We start from the raw sequence: 22,797 nt of genomic DNA on the forward strand, positions 1-22,797 counted from the left end.
GTCAAATATCAAGTACATATGCTTGAAACAAACAAGAAAAACACATTAACCACTGCATCTGACTTATTTCAGTGGACCAGCTTCTAGATATATCACACACCCATTACAGTATAAGCACATATTTTCAACATGTAGGTCATAACAGTGTTCAAATACCTTCAGAAAATCACAAATTACTCGACATGACTTCATCTTCTGGGCCTTGTGTTCAGCATCATAAACAACAATCAAAGACAACAGTGCTTAAACTGAAGGTCCTTGCAGTCCTAAATATTCTGTTCTCGTTTTTTCTTCCTCATTTGAGCACCTCTTTTTTAGCTTAATTTTAAAAAGTATAAAATAACAACAAAATAATTAAAAAGGCCACTGCCTCACCGAGTGACTGTCAACTGTTTTGGGGTCATCTTGCACAAATGATTTGGGAGGCTCATTTCTATTGAGTTGCCTTCCTGGTCTCCCCGTTTCCCACACCTTCAAATAATAATTCATCATGTAAATATTTAAGGAATAGTGGTTGATGTGATTCCCTGCGAGACCGTGGTGGTATCTACTAGAAATGGACTGATCCAATATACAGTATTGCTATCAGTCTGATCCTGACCTAAGATACTGGATCGGATATCAGGGAGAAATAAAAATGTGATCCAATCGATTAAATATCACAAAACCACCTCTGAACATCTCTGAGCAAGCTATCCCAGAGAATTAAAGCAAGTGTGTAAGTTCATCTCTGAATGGTTGTAAAGCATTCCCACGATGAGCTTAACAACCAATACTTACCCAATACTTTACATCGTGAAGCTCATTGAGAGAAGGCCAAGGGTTTGCAGTGCAGTCAACAAAGCAAACAGTGACTGAGGAGTCTATGTTATAAGCAGTGTTGGGCAAGTTACTTTGAAAAAGTAATTAATTATAGTTACTAGTTACTTCTTCAAAAATAGTAACTGAGTTACAATATTCTAAAAGTAATTAATACTTGAAAAGTAACTATTGCGTTACTTTAAAAAAACATCTAACCCTCTGGGGCACAGGGTATAATTGGCCATTTTTAACTACTTTTGATTTTTCCTCCACATTTTACCTTTAAAAACTATTTACTTTGCCTTGTTTGGTCCTTTTCAGCACAACCTCACGTGTCTGAATTTATAGTTATGTTTTCATTTTTGACATACTGTAGTAACACAATTGATCTAAAATCAGACAAAAAACATAAAATCAGAGTCGAAAAAGTTATATTTGTTACTGTAACAACCACAAACATGTTTATTGAATCATATTTTCTAACTTTAAATGCAAATATAACTTGTCAATTTTAAAATCCTATGCACAAGTTTTGCAAACAACAAAGTTATTTGCACCCATTTACCTTTTACCTTGATTTTTTAAATAACCATTTCAAACTATTTACAGAACAATCAGCTGTTCTGCATTCAATAAGATGCCACACAAATTATTTGTGCCACTCCAAAAACATAATTTCTGTCCACTTTAAAGGAGAACATCACAGCCTGACACCTGCAGATCTGACAGCCGCAGGTGTACCACTCCTGTTTTATACTTGGAGACAGCAGTCGCCTCATTGTTCTGACACACAACTCAAAACTATCCACAACACTACACACTAACTACACACTCCAAACATGCTAAACGTCACAAATCTCTCACATCTCAAAACTCGCTCTCCCTTATTTTCTGCTGTCTTTCTCTCTCTCTCTCGCCCTCACTCCTAAAACTTGCCCTGTTTTTCTTTCTCTCTCTCATAAGCAGAGAGGTCTCGCTGCGCTGTCCTTAGACAGTAAACGTGACGAAACTATTGAGGAAAAAGCACCGCGTATATATTGTTTATCATGACTCTGGTTTTACGTGGCCTATCAACACAATTTATAAACTGGTATCTATCACCTTGTTGCTTTGTCTTTAAGTGGTCATGTGACTGGATTACCACGACTACTTCATTCTTCCTCAGTCAAACAGCAGCACTCATGCGATTGTTTTGCCCCCTTAGCTCCAGGTGTTGCGCTAGACAGTGATCATGATTACCGTCCGCGGGAGCACACGCAGCTGCTTAAAGATGTAGCGTCCAGATTACTTACGTAGTCAGCTACCTCCATGCAACTGATATAAGATGCGGTAAGCTGAACCCAGCTTCAACCGTCTGTTTGTTGAAAAATAGTAACGGACCGCATTTTTTTGTTAGTAACTGTAACGGCGTTTGTAACGATAGGAATAGTATTTAGTTAGATTACTCGTTACTGAAAAAGTAACGCCGTTATATGTAATGCCGTTATTCCCATCACTAGTCGTCAGTGCATGTGTGAGTTCAAGGTGGTTATGGCCTTTGAAAATAATTTATTTGTCAGTCTGTGGGCCGTTGTGCTTTGTGCTGATACACCTGCAGCACTTCCCTGAGGGAAGCAGGTTGAACAGGTCAAAACCAGGGTGGGAGCTGTCATTGATGTTTGCTGCTCTGCTGAGGCAACAGGAGGAATAAATGTCCATCAGGGAGGGGAGAGGGCAGCTGATGATCTCCTGTGCTACCTTGACTACACTCTGAAGCCTTGCTCTATCTGCCCTGGAGCAGATGCGGTAACATACTGTGATGCAGTGTGTTAGTGACTCTCAACGGAAAACGTGCTTTGAAAGGTCATGTAGAGTAGAAATGTCCTGTAACCAGTCCATTTAAAAAGACAGGTAAAACCAAACTTCTCAAATTTGGACACATCAGACCAAAGTGCAGATTTCTTAGCCCAAACAAATCTCTTCTGCTTGTTGCTTTCCTTAGTAGTGTTTTTTAGCAGCAATTTGACCATAAAGGTCTGATTAACACAGTATCCTCTCCACAGCTGATGTGGAGATGTGTCTGCTACTGGAACTCTGTGTGGCATTTGTCTGGGCTCTAATCCGAGATGCTATTAACTTTAAGCTGGCCACTCGGATGAATTTATCCCCAGCAGCAGAGGTCACTCTTGGTCTTCCTGTCAAGTGCAACTGCACTTGGGGTCACATTTGAAGTTTTCCACACTGACTGACCTTCAGTTCTTAAAGTAATGATGGACTGTCATTTCTCTTTACTTAGCTGATTGGTTCGTGCCATGATATGAATTCTACCTGCTGTCAAATAAGGCTGTCAGCTGTTTACCAACCTGACTTCTGCACAACACAACTTATGGTCCTAACCAAAGCAAGAAATTCCACAAATGATCCCTGACACACCTGTGAAGTGAAAAGTATTTCAGGTGACTACGTTATGAAGCTCATTGAGAGAAGGCCAAAGGTTTGCAATGCAGTCAACAAAGCAAACAGGGACTACTTTGAGGAATCTATATTATATGACATATTTAGAGTTATGTATATATATTTTTTGCTACATAATTCCATAAATCTAGCCTAATATATTTATATATTAATAATATATTTAGTGTCTTTATTTTGTATCTACAATGTTGAAAGTATTACAAATAAAGAAAAACCATTATATGAGAAAGCATGTCCAATTTTTTTGACTTGTAGTTTTAATAGTGTTTTCAAGCATTAGTAAAACGAGTAACATGCATTACTCATCTAAATATATATTAAAAACTCACAGAGCATTTAGTATGATATGACCTCTGCCCTGTTACCAAATCCTAAAAGGGGACAGTGCACATTGTTTTTTTTTTCCTTTCAATGATACCTCAAGGCTTATCTTTGCTGTAGAGGACAGTTTGAGCTGGAAAATGAAAGCATCAATAGAAACTTTGCCACACGCCCACAGACACACACTCACAGTTTCATAGTTTTTTTATCCAGATTTAGTAAGTCTCTAGATACTGTGGCACTTTTTATTTTTCTGGTCACCTTGCATAGCAATACCAACAATAGCCATTAGATGGTAGCAGAGCTGATCTGTGATCTTTGCCAGATAACCCGTCACCACCAAACCATCTAAAGAAAAAAAGCTTTAGCATTGTGGAGGTCTGTGTGTACTCAGCCAGAATATATCAATACCATATACATGTAAGTAAAAAAGCTTTATGTTGTATAAATGTGTACTTTATCAAAAGCAATAGTTGTCAGGGATTAATACTTAACATTTCTACTTTTGATCATTTATGAATGAAAGTGCAGTAGGAGAGAATCCACACACATTGCAGTTCTCCTTTTTTGTTAGTTTTGGGCCTAGAATAGAATTTAGATCAGGGAGTATCTCCTGATCAGGTTGAGTTTCTGGATGGTATCTGGGTTAAAAAGTTGAAAATCAGATTTGATATTCTTCACAAGAAATAAGCACTATTTGTGCACCACCTCACTTCCTTCATTATCATAGCATCACTAACACCCACTGAGCTCCTGGCATCTGATTTCACACAGTCTGACCAAACAAATATAGAAAGTCTTTGGCTTTATTGAATAGACGTGGCTGCAAACAAGACACCATTTTTTTAATCAACCATATTTCAGCTACAGACATGCACAGAGTCGTGCTTCACGGGTATATTTGACTGCTGACCACAAGCTTAGTGGGTCTGTTTCAGAAAAAAACAGTTTCAAAACACTTTAAGATTAGAAGTTAACCACAGTGAGTGTTTTTGAAAGTCAGTGCAGCTTTTTTCTTGTAACAGCATTCATACACTTTTAAGTTAAGTTCAACATCTAAATAACAGACATGTTCTTTTGTTAGTATTCGAACTTCACATATGCTAAGAACCACATGGCTTGCATCTGTAGCTAAATGCATGCACACGAGCTATATCAATTTATAGACATGCACACCAAACCTGATCTGAAAATGTACTGTACAGCTTGTTCAAGTACAAGCTGGATAAACCGCTGCTCACTGTAAGGTATAAAGGAAGTGCAGAACAAAAAGAAACTAAACTATTTGCTTTTCAGCATATCACATGTGTTTTTGAATTTAAACATTAATTTTCGGAGCGTCTCTTGTGAGTCAATTAATGATTTTCTACTATGGGTTGGTAGGGACCCGCTGAGGGGATCTCTGCGATGGTTCCTGGTTCTGCTGTGACAACAGGCTGATTAAATCAGTTGGATGCCACATTTTTGCTTAATAAAACACTCACCTTTATTGCAAAAGTACTTGGCAAAGTTTTTAATGTTGCTTAATATTTACTATTAAAATATTTTTAATCACAGTTGAGTGTCATGCATGGCTATGAGTCTAAAGGACAGTTCACATTCATCTTATGTTGGAAAGCTACAGAGACAGGTAACTACAGTAACATCAGTGATAATGTTTGTTATGACTAAGTCACAATTTCACTGGGTGGATTTGTTGGATTCGTTTTTTGAACTAAGCTAAAAATGTATGATTTTTTGGATGAAATAAATAAATCTAAGCATTAAGATCACCCCTTTCTACACTTTAACTCAAATACTTACAGGTACTGAATATATATAGTTAAGATTCATTGACTCCACTTTAATGCTGTATCTGGCCACATTGTCAGTGAGCAACGTCACTTAAATTATTTTCCTTGCCCATTCTGATTCTCATTTTTGAACATCAGTAGATCAGTACACCACGTGTGCAGTTGATATTTAATTTATATTAACTTTTATTAGGCTTAATCATAAAATTTTCTGCAAAGGTGTAATGTGATCAACAATTGGTTTGAACTGACAAATAATAGAGGATAAACAAAACCGGATAATTCTGAGTTACTTCCATGTTTTCAGTCTCACTCATACCTGAGCGTGTTTTTCAAAGCTTTAAAACATAAAAACCGTATGCCATCAGTTGATAAACAGCAACTTTCAATTTCAAGTTATGATTGATAATTTAAAGTGAGATTTATCTTACAAAAGGTTGGGAGTGATTACAGTTTACAAATTTTATATTTCATTTGCATAGTGTAATTATGATGCCTTGGGCCAGCTGTTGGCTTTTTATACGGGGTCTGCATGTTCTGTCTATGAACTGATTCTGAGTCTACTCTCCCAGAGTACTCAAAGCACTTTATACAGCATGCGTTATTCATCCATTAACAAAAGCACTATCTTCTATGCTTAAGAGCTTTTTTAGCATTCACACTCTGATGGATGCATCAGAGAGCAACTTGGTGTTAACATCTTGCCCAAGGATCTTTGGCATGCAGACTGGAGCCACCAGGGATTGAACCACCAACCTTCTGGTCACTAGATGTTAATGAATCAGCCCTATTTCATCTGCTTTTACTCCTTAGTGGCTAAGGGTGGTCCTTCCAACTTGGAGGAAGCTGCCCACCTCCACTGATGAAGATGATCTCAGTCCAGGAGGGAAATACAGCATTCTGGTAAGGTGCCAAGGGCATACACAGTGGGCTGTGGTAGACTTATCCAATTTATCAAAACCCTGGTCCTGGTTTGGCCTGGAGTGTTGTTCAAGGCGGAGTTGGCGGAGATCAGTGGTTTACATGGGTATGTTCACAAATATCCCATGATGCCTCCACAAGTTGAGGACATGCTACAGACCCATGATAGACTGGCGACCTGTCCAAGGTATACCTTTCCTAGGATCGGCTCCAACCCAACAGCAACACTGAAATCAAGGAGCAGAAAAGAATGAGTGGATGAAATAAATTTAACATTTTGTTTGTTTTATGTTTGAATTTTTAGTGTCTATGATACAGTTATGTTACAAAAGACTCATGTCACATGAACTAACGCCAAGAAACATTGATATCTGTTGTAAGACAAGTTTGTTATTAAATGTTATTTTTTTGGAACAGTGAGTTCAACTTCACTAGTCATACCCAGACATGAATATTGCCACTCTTACTGAATCAAGAAATCACTTAAAAAGAACCAGAGAAGCAGGTTAAAGAGCAACATGATCATGTCACGATTGAAAAGAAACGAAAGCATGGAGAAACAAAGTCATCTGGAAAGAGCTGCAAAATCATGTTGAAGTGAAAGACTCATTGTCAGGTATCACAAAAACGTGATTGCCAATGGTGTTGCAACCAGTGATTCATCAGTAATTCACTAGTCTCAACCATTCATCACGTTAGGTGAATGCAGAGCATAAGGCATCATTGTTCTCAGTCTTACCTACGGTATTGTAGAATAGCAAGCATCCTCTGCCACAGCTTGGTAGATACCTGGTGAAGCCATGTATGCTACTGTGGTTTTCACTGTTTCTGTTTGAAGAGAGATGGAATTGAATATGTTGGTTAACAAAATTGAATCTAATTCAATCACTTATTTACAACACTTTTCATCACATCTCAGCAATAACATTGTTTAAATTGTGATAAAAGATGCAATAAACAGGGAGAACAATTTAATACCAACATAATTATTAAAGGAGTACAAAATAACAGTTAGTCATAGTATTGTATATTTTGGCAACAATGTGATATTATACTAGCAATAAAATGTTCATTTCTTATTTCGTATTAGGTAGAAGAATGGTTTTGTGAAATGATCAAAATGGCTGTGCTGAAACATGTTCTGTTAGGAAAAATGTCAGTGTTTGGTCGACAGACCAAAGAAGATGATTAGACTTGATGGCAGAATGAATAAGTGTAGGCGAGCATACAAAAGAAGGGATCAGCAAATAAGAGAGCGGGGAGGGCAGATCGAGGAAACTTAGTGAATCAGGAAGTGCAGAGCATTAGTAAGGAGGAAATGTGAAGCTGTGAAGATAATGAAGAGTTGAAGGATGAGTGGTACTGATGACACAGCTGTGGGGTCATGGAAAATTCTAGAGGGTAGAGCAATTGTACTTTTTAACCAGATTTTACTAAATATTATGTGCAGACTTATACTGTAATATCAGAATGATTTTTACCTGGAGGTTGAGTGTCACCCTGGTCCAAAGAATGATAAACTGGATTAGGACACAATTCAACTTCATCTGATGGAGACAAACAGTGGGAGTGAGGGAGCAGATAACCACAGCAACATCAGTAATTACGACCCATGTCTGCCTCTCATCGTCAATAATAGGATCACACCAGATAACACAGTTATTATTAAATAAGGTAAAAATTAAAATAAAATACAGTAATAGAAAATGAAATGAAATGAAATGAAATTAAAAAACAGATTTCTTATGAGAAACTTAATCTAACGGGATGTTATTGCTGATAGTAAAGGCATTTCTTACTGTTTGTGTTCTGTCCTGTTTGATCTTCTGTTGAGCCTGAACCACATGCCATTGTTGACCAATAGAAAATAACTGCAATAACCAATAATCAAAACGGATGAATAGAGCAATTAAAGAAACTGAAGAAACATTAGCAACTGAAGAATAAAGCACACACACACACACACACACACACACACACACACACATATATACATGTATACACATATATATATACATGTATACACATATATATATATATATGTATACACACATATATACATGTATACACACACACACACACACACACACACACACACACACACACACATATATATATATATATATATATATATATATATATATATATATATATATATATATATAATATTATAAAAATGTTTCCCTTTTTTTTTACCTCTGTACAAATCTTTGCGGAAGTGATAGAGTCCCACCACTGCAATCAGAGTGCTCAGTAAAATAGTGACAACGATCCAAGGTGTAGTAGCAGCACAGTGGCTCCTCTTGTTGTGACTGTCTAGATAAGTTGTTGAATGTACATTTAGTGAGTTTGAAGAAAGATTAAGTATAAATTTCACTATTAATAATTCCACACTTGCATGATTAAAATGTTACAAATCCTATACCAAAGTCCTCTAAAAGTTCCAAAGAACCTTCTTCAATAACTAACACCACAAAGAAAAAAACATACTGAAAAGCTTTGCAAATATTTGCATCACACATATGTATAATTCTTTTGAAACATTGCTGTTTCTCACCTGTGAAACATGGCAGAGAGACAGACAGCCAGCTCTTTGGTGATTCTCCAGCTCCTGCGATTTTGCACTTGTAAAGTCCTTCATCAGACTTTAAAACTCCTTGGATGGTCATGCTTCCTGAGGAGCTGCTCCTGTTGTGAACTCCATTTTTGTAGAAATCAGCTGCGATATTGGATGAAGACATCTTGTTTCTGCAGCGCAGCGTCACATCTTCTCCCTCCATCACAGGAACAGCAGGACTCTCCAGGATCACAGAACCAGCTGAATGACAAGTGATTTCAAGTTATAAAATGTTGAACTTGTGTTTGTTTGTGACAAAATACTGCCTTCACTAAAACATACCAGTGACAGTGATGCTGATAATGTTGCTTCTCTTCCCTCCTGCTGTCCCACACCAGTATTCTCCACTGTCACTTGCATAAAGAGGATGAATGGTGCACTTTGATCCTGTTGTCGTTACTGTTGTTTTCTTACTGGTTTTGTTGCATTGCTCTACTTCCTCCTTCATCTTATATAGCACATCTCCATGAGAAGGCTCCTCACAGTAAAAACTAACTGACTCATATTCAAAAAACTGGGATTTGTTTGGAACAATATGAAGATAAACTGCATCTGAGAAAAAATGACAAAATACAAAAAAGATTCAATGTTATTGCTGAATTAACAAAGTGTTGGATTTAAGTTTCATCCAATCATTCGCTTCCACTTTCCTTTTTCAGGGTTGCGAGGGGCGCTGGAACCTATCCCAGCAGTCTTAAGGCGAGAGGCGGGGTACACCCTGGACAGATCGCAAGTCTGTCACAGGGGTAACGCATAGACACAGACAACCATTTGCACTCACATTCACTCCTGCATTCACACCTATGGGCAATTTAGACTTTCCAATTAACCTATCCCCACTAAGTGCAGATGGCAGCATGGTGGCATGGTGATTACCACTGTTGCCACAGAGCAAGAAGGTTATGAGTCCAGTTCCACCAGGCCAGGGTCTTTCTTTGTTGAGTTTGCATATTCTCCCTGTATGCATGGGTTCTCCACGGCTTCCTCCCACAGTCCAAACACATGGATTTAAGTTGTAAATTTAAAATGTGATAACCAATAAAATGTGCATAACAACTTTTGTGACCAAACCCAGTAAAGGTGGTGATTGACCAAAATGTTCTTTTTGGTGTTTAAATAAACCATCTTTTCCTCCAATCACAAAATGATAAATAAGTAAACAGATATTACTCACCAACTTTCGGAGCATGTGCACACAGCAGAATCACCACAGTCATCACTAAAAAGACCAAAAATAGTTACTATAAGATGTACCCACATTTTCAGACATCTTTAGACTTGCCAACTCTTAGAGTTAAAAGTGCTATTCCTTGTTAAGTTGTTGAATAGAAACATTACTTTGTACTTGTTATTTCTAAGGTGTCACCTTAGGTTTCTGCTACATGAAAGATTTAAATAACCACAGCCTTTTAACAACATTGTTAACCTTAACAAACTCTTTATAGTTTAATTTTAATGTATAAACTGAGACAGTACTTACACAGTCTGATGCACAGAGCTCTGACCTCCATGATGTCTTGCCGGAGACCAAGCAAAAGATACTTCCTGTATGACCTTTGTAAAACAACTATGTGAAAATAGTTTTCAGAGAAGCAGAGCTGTTGCTGTGGTAGGTGAGACAGAGCACATACTGATGCTTTCAAATCTATTTGTAGCCATTTAACGGTTTTTATGCTTTCATTATACCAGTGATGGCCTAGCCAGTCACAGTAATCCTAACAGCTTATAACTAAATTTCCATGGTAGCACTAAAAAAAGCTCAAGTAGCTTTAAGTCATTGAAATTCCTCACTAATACAAAAGCACTGACTAAATGAATATTTTGCACTGTGTAGTTGTACAGATATTAAACTGGTGGGAACCCAGCATCAATAACAAAGCTGTGTTCTCACACAGAGATAAACATTGAGCTCAGTGATGTTTTGCATCAGACACAAAAACAGACTTGAAACAACTCTAAATAGTTTTCAAAGCTGCCGTTATATGGGTTAAACCTCAGTAATTCCATTTATAACCAGAAAGTCACACTAGTGCTGCCTTCAACACAACTTGTAGTCATTTCACGTAATCTGCAGTGGAAATGTAACTATATGTTGCAGTAATGCGTACCTTAGAAAGTCCTTAAAAGTATCTTTGCTTATACATATTACACTGCAAGTGTGCAGAGACGAATTTACAAGTCAGTGCCTCTGTAGTACTGGCAGTACCTTTCAATACATATATAAGTACATCATGAAGCAGTGCAAACATTTTCCCACACAACAATACACACATATGCAGATTGACATGGCTGATCTGAGCCTTTCATTTCCATTAAAGTTCCTTAATACCAGAGTGATATTTACATGTGCATATTATGAGAAGTTTATGCCTCCCACATTCTCCTAACGAGAAGGTGTTGATACTCAGAGCACTCAGGCTCTATAATGGCTACTTTTACATCTTTTACATCTGATCCCATTGTTTTAGCACTCATATTCCCCTGTTGAAAAGATCCTAACATTAGCAGAGCCCGTAAAATTATGTATGGATGGTGCCTTCATGAGGGTTATGTTGCCAGTATATTATAATAAAGAGGGACAGAACATGAGCATCCCAACATCCCCTATAATGATGCTATGATGTTATCATCAGTTTTAAAAGGTAAATATGACTGGATTGCTTTAAGGATTTCTGTGAGAGATGATAAGGGTTTTGTACATGAGACACAGTGATCTGGATGGTGCCTTTATGAGGGTTATGTTGCCAGTATTTTAAAAGAAAGATGAATATGACATGAGGTAGGGGTGGGCGATATAAACGATATACGATAGAAACTATATAAATTTGGCCAACGATAGAGATTTTGAGTATATCGCTCTATCGCGATAGCGCATGTTGATGATGTCATCAAGCTGCGCCTGTTTTGGTTGAAAGCATGCAGCGGCTAAAACCATTATCATCTGCAAATTATGCCGGGCGACAGTCATAGCAAAGAGATGAAGCACTCTTCAAATATGGGGAAAGCCAAAAACTGCGCTTCCTCCACTTCCGTAACATTGATTCATTAATGATGAATTCTCTCGCAGCTGTTCTATTCCCATGTTGTTGCAGTACATTAATAACTAACCTCGTATTGTGGATGAATAATCTCAGTTGTTCTCCTGACTGAAGTTTGCCCCGTGTATAGTATCCTGCTATGCGATTGCATTTGTCCCTGACCACCAGAATCCCTCACGTTAACTTTTATCGAGTGGAAAAAAAGTTGGCGTTCATCCTCCAGCTTCACTGTGCTAATGTTATGCTAACATAGGTGTGTCGCTAGCAATCACGTAGCACAACATTATATACCAGGTAGTCCAACTTCAGTAACCCTGCAAACGCCACTGCTGTTTAGTTTCCTGTCTTCATTTATTTATTTATTTATTTATTTTTTGCCTGTCCCGTTTGGCTCTTTTGCCATCAGAATTGTTGTCTAAAGGCAAAGAAAGATGCCCAACGGATTTACTTTACCAAATTGACCATCCCAGCCTTGCTATAATGGTCCATTTGATTCACCTTTTATTGTTTATTTTATTTTCACTTACTGAATACGGGACAGACTTGACTGGGGGAAAGAAGGGGAGAAAGAAAGAGGGAAAGAGAAACAGCTGAGAAGAGGGACGGGGGAGAAGGGCAAAAGACAAAAACCAACAGAACGGGCAGAAAAAAAAAATGCATATATCGATCACCTGGATCACCTGCTGAGAAAGAAAAAAGAAAACAAGCAGAAGAGAACAAGAGTAATAGAATAAACAACATCACAATGATATATGGGAATATGACAGTAAATACTAAATATTAAACATTATTGTGCAGCACATAAGATCAACAGAACACAGTGTGCTTTGAGGTAGGAGCCAAAAAGGGTGTAGTTTGTGGGTGTGATCACCCGTGTGTACACCTGTGAGCATGGACGCGCTTGTTTTTTTTAAAAGGTTCCTTCATGTAATGATCTGCTAGAGGGTGTGGGGGGGCCACAGCCCCGTCCTCCAGGGCATGAAGCAGGTATGGAGGAGATCAAAACTCCAGACATCCAGAGGCCCTCAGAGCACAAGAGACCAAGGAAGACCAACAGAGGGGCAGCCGCGCCACTGTCCCAGAAAGAGCTGAGGAGAGTCCCAACCGGGGGTAGCGGTCATGTCCGGTTAGGGGCTCTGTTGGCTCTCAGGTGACTGTTTCCTCGCGGCTGCGTGCAGCGGGGCTAGGGGAGGGTCTGTGCCTGACGGACATGGGTTACTGACCTGGTAGCCTGGCTGCCCCTGGGTGGGTCCGGGATGGGCGTGAGGTTCTGGGGGCGCTCCGTCTCTGGGCTGGGGCCCGGGCCGGGCCTCGGGGGCTTGGGTCCTGGTTGGTGTGTTGCCGGGGTTGTGGGCGGGTGGGTGCATGGGGGCCCAGCCCTGGAGCAGGGTGCCGCCGGTGCATCGAGCCACCTGGGGGGCTCTTCAACTGGTGGGGGAGATTGTCACATCTTGCAGGAACTTTCCTCTCTTCAGGAACTCTCTCTGCAGGAGGGGGAGATACAGGAGAGGTGGAGGAAGATCTCAGCCTGGGTGTTTATTGTCTTATGTAGTCTGGAAGAAGAGTGGATGGTGGGGTGGGTGCAGTTTTCTCTGTGGTGGGGTTGGGTGGACTGTCCCGGGCTCTGTGGGGCCGGGAGGCGCTGCTGCACTGGGCCCCAGTCTGGATGGGCCTGGGCCCCCTTTCCCTGGTGGGTCGCGGAGTATGGGGGTGCCTACTGGGGTCAGTGGGGGAGCTGGCCCCAGGGAGGGGTCACTTGCCCCTCCGTTCCTTCCCTCTCCATCTCCAGCTGCCTCCCCCTTCCCACTCCACCACAACCACCCACACATGCAGGACCTTGGAGTAGGGGTATGTCACCAGGGTGCAGAGGAGGCTACCTCCCCCGTCCCCTTCTGGCTGCCTCTGCCTCAGTTTTATCCCACAACTTAGACATTCACATTACTCACACTCTCATTACACATACATATAGGATCTTGGGGGTGGGCACGATACACGGAGTCCAAATTACCATCAGGGTGTACACCTCACCCCTGGCGTCGTTGCCCACCTCTCAATTTTAAATACACGTAGACATTGAGGGCTAGCAGGAGGGACCATGCGCTTACCTGCTGCTCTCTGGCAGGTATCTCCATGCCCTCCTGGGTTTTAAATGCACCTTAGAACACACATGCATCAACACTACAATGAGCGGGTGGAGGGAGGTTTGGAGTCTTCTCTCACCCCAATTCTCTGCGGCCTGCTGGAGCGGGGGGGCTAGGAGGAGGAGTTGGCCGTCCGACTGCGGTCTGGAGTGTGGGGCCTCCCTGCTGCTGCGGAGTCGGGGCGGTCTGCCTCCCCCCAACGCAGGGAAAAGGGTAACACCACCTGGGTCTGGGTGCAGTTCCCCCCTCCAGGGGCAAGGGTACCTAGACCCGGTTCGCAGAGTACGCTTGGGGAGTGTGATCGTGTGTACAGCGTCTCTTTATGTCTGTCTCCACGTTGGTTGAGTGTGGAGTAAGTGCATATGAGAGCATGAGGGTGGGAATGGATGTTTGTATATGTGTGTGCCTGTATGTCTGTGTCTAAATCCAGGTTGGGTGTCAGACGCCACCTCTCTGGGGACATCTCAGGCCCTCCAAGGTTTGGAGGCCTATCTCCCCTTACCACCACTTCCCCTGCCAGTGGCGGACTCCCTCAGACATCGGTGCGTTGGTGGTTCTTTGTGTCCGGGGATGGGCGTCCAGGTACACACCGGCTCACTCCTTGGCGGCCGCTTATCGGGGCCTGGAGCCTGGGGCTCGCTCGGGCCACTTCGGAGGTGGGGTGCTGATAGGTTTGTAGCTTGAATCTATCCGCTGGAACGTTGAAGGCAATATAATTACACAGCAAGCAAGACACGAAGTAGGCAAAGTTCTTCATGTTTCTCGTGCACGGGAGAGAATCGGACAAACGCCGTTCCTTCGCTTGACCCCAGTTGCTCTCTCTTTTTTTAAATTTAAATACTTTGTGCTGCCAGGAGCAAAGTTCAGCATAAACGTCTGTCACCCTCTGACTCACTCTTGGTTGCTTAGGAACCCATGATAACAACAGCAGCCGGTGTCACAGACCACGTGTTCTGCTCCGCACACACTCATACAACAACAACAACAATGACGACAACAACGACAACAACACAAAATAGGCCTGCTCGGGACACTAACCCAATCTTTCAGGACCCTCACCCAATTCTGGGACCCTCACCCAGTTCTGGGACCCTCACCCAGTTCTGGGACCCTCACCCAGTTGTGGGACACTAACCCAGTCGCGCGACAAAACCCAATGAAGGGACGCTCGGGACACAAACCCAGGGCGATTTCAAAACCGGACACTCACCGGACGCTTGGGCCCTTGGGCGATTTTACCAAAACCTCTTTTTCGGGACACTAACCCAGTTCTGCGGTTATAGAGTCGCTCTCTCAACTTACTCAGAGTTGCTTAGCGTGTAATACAGCCTCGAATCCCGCCGATCGTCATTCATCGAGGAGAGAAAACAGACAGCTAATCCACCGGCCCGATGACAAATTCTCACGTCTCAGGACTTTACTACAGGAACTTCCTGGCTGACGTCAGTCTTTCAGTGTGTCTCTTCTCCCCTCGGTGAATGTCGACTCCAGGGATCCGGCATCGAAGGACCAATTAATGATAGGTTTGTAGCTTGAACCTATTCACTGGAACGTTGAAGGAAATATAATTACACAGCAAGCAAGACACGAAGTAGGCAAAGTTCTTCATGTTTCTCGTGCACGGGAGAGAACCGGACAAACGCCGTTCCTTCGCTTGACCCCAGTTGCTCTCGTCCGTTCTCCCGTAACACTGCTCTTTTATTGAGGTTACATGAATATGCATAGGTTCATTAACATATGACGTCTACATACACACAAAGAGTACCTTGCCTGTGTGTGTGTGTGTGTGTGTGTGTGTGTGTGTGTGTGTGTGTGTGTGTGTGTGTGTGTGTGTGTGATTTGTGTGAGGTCAAGATGTGACCCTGTGAAGACTCCCCAAAGCTGGTGCCAGGAGTCTAGCGGGTCCATCTGAACAAAAGGCTCTTATACTTAAAGAGATATACGTGTGTTTGCTATACCATATATCTTATGCTCCTAGGATGTGGGTGTCCATTCCACTCTAGAATGCACACCAAGCCTTTGCAGCCTGCTAAAGATCACAGTCCTATCACTACACAATTGATTATACACCTCTAAGCATATATGGTTAAATATTTCTAAGCATAAATGACAATCAACAATACAAAACCTAACAGGTGCCCTCGGCCTCTTGGCCTGGGACTCGGTCACTCAGGCACGGCTGGCTGCCGGCGGAGCTCACAGGCGCGTCACTGCAACTCCCCCTGGCTTCTGCTCCGCGGCTGCTGAGTGAGCCCTCATCCTGTCTTCATTTATATCGGAAGTGGTAGCAGAGCTGTACGTTTTAATTAGTTTCAAAAATCTCTCAGTCAGAACATGGTATGAAATGTTTAGGTGTAAACTAGCGAGCTAACTTCCTGTTAACTTCTAACTCCGTTAAATTTAATAAATTCTGTTTTCATGGATGCATGGATTTAAAATTTAATTGTTACACCCAATAAAGCAGCAACGCTGATGATTTTATTAAAGAGGAAAGAATTTAGACCGTTTTTAACTCGTTTGACTTTGGGACCTGAAACAGACGGAGTTTTGGACCCAGATTACTCCGCGAAGCTCCTCACTACGGCAGCCGTAATGCTCTAACAATCCTTCAAGCAGTGCGGCATACCAAAGTTGTACTAAAACATTTTTTAACAGATTTCTGCACGCCAAAATCGGTTTGAGGTCAGTAAGCACAACCAGAATTCATACATAAGGCACAATCTCGATTTTCGAGAAAATTAAAGGATTTTAAGTGTGGCTTATAGTGTGGAAAATACGTTATACAGAAGAAAAGAATATATCGTCATATATAGCGTTACCGCACATGCTTCAAATTTTATCGTGATATGAATTTTAGGCCTTATCGCCCAGCCCTAACATGAGGTTGTTTACAGCTTGACTGCAGAACTTGTTCTGCAGCACTTGCCTCTAAGGGGGTTTCCATTCCTACTTAGCGCCATGCGCCACCTAGTGACATCTTTGAGTAATGTCAAAGGAATCAGTAAACAAAGACAGAATAAAGATATTATTAAAAAAATATTATTTGACTCAAGAATTGGCTTTTCAATCCCTACTTCTGTTATTTATCAGTTAAAATTACCTCTAAACTGCATGTGCAATGACAATAAAGTTGAATTCTATTCTATTCTATTCTATTCTATTCTAAACCTCAGTCTGCCTCTCTCTCTCTCTCCCTCTCTCTCTCGCACTGCATGCTTGGAGTTTGATGGTGGTGAGTTTGGTGTGTCTGAGTGAGAGTGTGTGTGATTTTTTTCACTTAATGCTTTTTTTCCCCGTTTTCTTGCTGTGTTTATTGTATGATTGTTTCATAGCTGTTTGTGGTTGTGTAGTTTGTATTTCAGTTTGACTGGGATCGCGTCCAGTGGGACGCTGTCCCTGTCTTTGAAGCATGGAGTCAGGGTGGTGCCGCAGCCGAGCACCACTGTCGAGCAGGTCCTGTTGGCTGTAGGTGAGCGGGTGGGGCATGGAAACATTTCGTATGCTTCACATATGAATAAAGCGGTTGTCATATTCTTGAAAGAGCAGGGGTTTGTCAATCAGCTTATAGAGAGTGGCTTGTATTTGAATGATGAATTTATGCAGGTTTCACCCCTCGCAGTGCCCTCCACTCAGATCACTGTGTCGGTGGGTGCCTCCGTTTATTCCCAATGCGGCTTTAGAGCAAGAACTGAAGCGCTTTGGGAGATTTGCCAGTGGCTTCCGGACAGTGAGTCTGGGCTGTAAGGACGCCAAGTTAAAGCATGTTCAGTCCCTTCGGAGGCAAGTGTTCATGTTTTTAGACTCCCCTACGCAGACACTGGATGTCTCCTTCCGTGTCAAACATGAAGAAGGGCTCTACATGGGTTCTACATGGGAACATGAAATGTTTTGAGTGTGGAGATGTGGGTCATAAGAAAATAATGTGTCCTCACAGACAGCTTGCAGCGGGACCGGCTGTGGATGATAGTGGGGAGGGGGTTAGCGGGCAGCAGGCGCTAAAAGTGGCTGCGCCTCCGGCGCGGGGTGAGACCGCTGTTGCCCCGGCTGAGGCTGTGCCTCTAGTGCAGGACAAAGCTGCTCTTGTCCCGGCTGAGGCTGTGTCTATAGTGATTCTGACTCTGATAATGTTTCTGTAGCAGACAGTGTGTCTTAAAATGCAGATTTGCATTCTTTGGAGGAAATCGTTGCTTTTCTGCATGACACTTTTGGTAAAAAAGTGAATGTTAGGGAATATTTCCCTGAAGTGGAGAAATGCATTCAGTCAGCTATGACTCTTCAGAAAGTTGTGGGGTTGGACTTCCTGGACTTACTTAAAAAGCGTTATTGCCTGAAGAAACATGTTACTGGTCTGAGGAAACAGTTGAAGTGTCTGAATCGATAGAGACACTGAAGTTTTTACGCTGAAACATTATGATCATACAACACTGGGTGTTTCATCTCTGCTGGGTTTTTCTGTTTGCTTTCATGATGGTTTCCTTTTATGTGCAGGGGTTGAGGGTGGCCTCCTTCAATGTGAATGGGTGCAGGGATGCAAATAAGAGAGCCTTATTAGCAGAAGAAATCAAGCAGAAGAGACTAGATATAGTCTTTCTCCAAGAAACACATACTGACAGTTTAAATGAAATAGACTGGGATCTGTGGTTGGGGGGCAGAAGTTTCTTAGCCATGGGACAAATTTTAGCGCAGGAGTTGCTATTTTATTTTCTCCTTCTCTAGATGCGAATATTATTTTCAGCATAGAGATGGTAAAGGGCAGAGTCCTTTTGGTGCGGGCTGAAATTGAAGGTTTTATTTTAACTTTTGTTAATGTCTATGCACCAACCTTAGGGTCTGAGCGTGAGATTTTGTTTAAAACATTGAAAGAAAAATTAAGTGGTGCTGCTCAAGGGGACTGTATTGTGTTGGGTAGGGACTGGAATTGTTGTCTTGACTTTACTTTGGACAGGACTGGGGTGGAGCCGCATCTTCAGTCATCTTCTGCTTTATCAGGAAAATTAATTTGGTTGATGCGTGGCGGATGAAGCATCCCTCATCCAGGCAGTATACCTTTTGTGAAAGTGACTGATGGCAGGATTAGTGCAGCGAGATTAGACAGGTTTTATGTGTCTGTTTCATTTACTGCTCGAATTATTAACTGTCAGTCTTTTCCGGTTGTTTTTACAGATCATCACTTAGTTTTACTGGAGCTGTTTCTATCTACCACCAGCAAATCCAAATCTTTTTGGCGGTTTAATATAAAATTATTGCATGATCGGATATTCTGTGACAATTTTAGTTTTTTTTGGGATTACTGGAGATCAAGGAAGGGTGATTTTGATTCCCTTACTCAATGGTGGGAGGTAGGAAAGGCCCAAATTCGTGTGTTTTGTCAGCAATATAGTTTTCTTTTGACAGCCAATATCATGAGAACTGTGCAGGACCTTGAAAAAGAGATAACACATGTGGAGAATGTCTCTGGTTCACAGTTAGGTCAGCAGAATAATGACTGTCTTCATTCTAAAAGGCAAGAGCTTAACCATTTTTTACATGAGAGAGCTAAAGGAGCTTTGGTTCGAGCACGTTTCACCAGGCTCCAGGACATGGATGCTCCAACCACATTTTTCTTTAATTTGGGGAAGTCTGTGGTTCACAGAAAGCAAATGGTGTGTCTTCAGCTTTCGGATGGAAAGATGACTGAGATCCGGCTGAGATGAGAAGGCATGCAGTGGCCTTTTACACAGACTTGTTTAGTGCAGATAGCTGTGATGTGGACTCTGCTTCGGACCTTCTGCAGGGGCTTCCTCAGCTGAGCCCAGGGGATCGGGACGTTTTGAACAGGGATATAACCTTGGATGAGCTGTCTGCGGCGGTGTCTCAGATGGCTTCAGGCAAAGCTCCAGGAAAAGATAGTTTACCATCAGACTTTTTTAAGCACTTCTGGAGTCTTCTGGGTCGGGACCTACTGGACGTGTTTAAGGAATGTTTTATAGAAGGGATACTTCCAGCTTCCTGCAGGCGTGCAGTTATCTCTCTCATACCAAAGAAGGGAGATTTAACCCTTTTTAAAAACTGGAGACCAGTGGCCCTTTTATGTGCAGACTATAAGATTCTTTACAAGGTTTTATCGAACAGACTGAAAATGGTCATTGAACTGCTGATTGGTGTGGATCAATCTTACTGTGTTCTGGATAGGTCTATGATTGATAACTTATTTTTAATGAGAGATGTGTTTGATATTTGTAAAGTGTACAGTGCTAAATTTGGCATCGTTTCTATTGATCAGGAGAAGGCTTTTGACCGTGTGGACCATGATTTTCTTTTTTCCACCTTGAAGACCTTTGGTGTTGGGTAGGGGTTTCTGACTTGGGTGAAGCTGTTGTATAGCGATGCTTGCTGTGTTGTGAAGGTGGGAGGAGGGTTGAGTTGTCCTGTGCCGGTTCGGAGAGGGATTAGACAAGGTTGCCCTATCTCTGGACAGCTTTATAGCATTGCTATTGAGCCTTTTCTCTGTAGACTGAGAAGCAAGTTGAAGGGTTTCTCTTTGCCAGATATGGTTCAGAGCCCTCCTGTCGTTGTGTCGGCATATGCTGATGATGTTAATGTTTTTATTACGGATCAAAAGGATGTGCAGGAATTGCAGGAATGTCTGGTTTTGTATGGAAACGCTTCCTCAGCTAGGGTTAATTGGGGTAAGAGTGAGGCCTGTTTGGTGGGGCAGTGGAATTTGTCGAGTATTCCCAAGCTTCCTGGGAACCTTCGCTGGGTCAAAGGGGCATTAAAAGTCTTGGGGTTTACTTGGGGAGTGATGACTTTGTGAAGCAGAACTGGGAGGGAGTGCGGGAAAAGGTGGAGGCTGAGCTGTCTAAATGGAACCGGTTGCTCCCCTACCTGTCCTACAGGGGTAGAGTTCTAGTAGCTAACAATCTAGTTGCCTCATCTTTATGGCACACATTACTTGTTTTAGTGCCACCACCCGGTCTTCTGGAAGAGGTGCAGTGGCTTCTGGTGAAGTTTGTCTGGTCGGGACAGCATTGGCTTCGTGCGGCGGGCCTGTATCTTCCTGTGGCGGAGGGGGTCAAGGCCTAATAGATGTTTTGTCCAGAACAGCAACCTTTAGACTACAGATGGCACAGAGGCTGCTGCGTGGCTGTGGTCACAGCTGGATGACTTCTGCTCAGTTGCTGTTTAGGAGAGCGGGCCGGCTTGGATTGGATAAACACCTCTTTCTTCTGAAGTTGGATCAAGTGGATCTGTCTGGACTTGTGCCATTTTACAGCTCGGTGATTAACGCCTGGCGGGCGCTGAAGGTCGCACGTACTCCTGACCCCAGACCTGGGATGTGGCTTTTTGAGGAGCCACTGTTTTTTAATGACTTTTTTCCCAGCACTGTAATTTCTTCTGCTACAATAAGGACCAAGTTTGTGGAGGCTGGCGTTGTCAAACTGGGTCATCTTACAAGGATGTCTATGGGTGCACTTGGTGGTGTCACAGGCATTAAGTCCTACAGAGTGCTGGAGAGAATTATGGAGGAAGTTTGGCACTCTCTATCGCCATCACTGAGAGACTTTGCTGGAGATCGTGTTCTAGCTGATCAATGGGCTGATGACAGTGAATATGTGTCAGGGTCCTGGGTCTCCTGACCCAGCGTTTTTAGTTCTTTGTGATTTTTGTATTATTGTACTTGTGTGAGTTATTCTATGGTTTCTAGTTTCGATCCCTTGCCCTTCATGTTTCTCTGTGTCCCCTCTGTTCTGTGTAAGTCTGTCTCTGCATGTTTGAGTTTCCCTCTGTGGCTTTCGGTTCTTAGAGTCCTCTGCCTTATGGTTTATGTCTCTGTGTTTCTTAGTTGCTTTCTCCACTGTGTCAAGTTCGCGTCTCTGTGTGATCCTTCCTGTTTTACTTTGAAGGTCTGTGTCTTATGTGAATGCGTCCTGCTTTGCTTGTCTCGTCAGTCCTGATTTCTCCCAGCTGTGCCCTCCTTCTGTGTCTCATTCCCCTCGTTACTTCCCAGTGTATTTAAACCCTGTGTTTCTCTGAGTCAGTGTCGCGTCGTCCCTCATCCTGTGTGTGATTCTCCCTGTGTCTTCTGGTATGCATTATAATTAGCTTTTCCCAGTTTAGTTTTGTATTGCTTGTGTTCTATTTTCCAGTAATAAAGCTGTGCTTTTGAGTTCAAGTTCTGTCCCCATGAGTTTGCGTTTGGGTCCAATCCCTGCCTGCCACACAGCCGAAACATGACAATATGTTTTCCCTTCATTGATGGTCAGTCCTGCCTTTGAGGAGCAGCCTGAGGGGAGTGGCATGCTGCTCTCCCTGGGGACACCAGTGCTGGATAGTTTCAGCTCTTGTGGCAAGAAGCAGCTTTATTTATGCTGTGTTAAGGTGCTGAATTTCCGCTCTCTGGTTTGGAATCAGGGAGTCAAAATGGACTGAGTTTTTTGCTTCGGATTCTACCCCTAAAGGCAGGTAGGAGGGTCCTGTATAAGCCTCCTGTTGAAAAATGGATGGCTGACCTCCAGTGGAGGATTGTACATGGAGCAATAGCCACGAACAGACACAGAGCCCACCTGGACCCAAGCACTGGGGAGGGTTGTCCTTTTTGTTCAGAGAGGGAGACGTTGGAGCACTTAGTGGTCTCTTGTCCGCGGCTAGTGGGTTTATTTTCTTTGTTGCAGGAGTGGGTGGAATCTTTAGGGGAGACTTTCTCTGTACCTTTGTTTGTTTTTGGCCCT

The 22,797-nt window shown here is 42.3% G+C and overlaps 1 protein-coding gene across 2 annotated transcripts; it reads right to left on the reverse strand.

Annotated features, from left to right (window-relative positions):
* Positions 1–3,504: 3,504 nt before the first annotated feature.
* On the reverse strand, positions 3,505–11,747 carry LOC120746520 (low affinity immunoglobulin gamma Fc region receptor II-a-like). 2 transcript variants are annotated; one of them, XM_040051950.1, is made up of 7 exons: positions 9,190–11,747; positions 8,848–9,108; positions 8,487–8,606; positions 8,090–8,161; positions 7,772–7,837; positions 7,030–7,067; positions 3,505–6,517 (listed from the first exon to the last, which is right to left on the reverse strand). In XM_040051950.1, exons 1-6 carry the CDS (start codon positions 9,353–9,355, stop codon positions 7,030–7,032), a joined length of 723 nt encoding a protein of 240 aa, XP_039907884.1. In that variant the 5' UTR covers positions 9,356–11,747; the 3' UTR covers positions 3,505–6,517. The 2 variants fall into 2 exon arrangements, with proteins under 2 accessions (XP_039907884.1, XP_039907883.1); XM_040051949.1 differs by having other exon boundaries at positions 7,030–7,118.
* Positions 11,748–22,797: the final 11,050 nt, after the last annotated feature.

Source organism: Simochromis diagramma, unplaced genomic scaffold, assembly GCF_900408965.1.
Source record: "Simochromis diagramma unplaced genomic scaffold, fSimDia1.1 OVJJ01000672.1, whole genome shotgun sequence".
NCBI lineage: Eukaryota > Metazoa > Chordata > Actinopteri > Cichliformes > Cichlidae > Simochromis > Simochromis diagramma.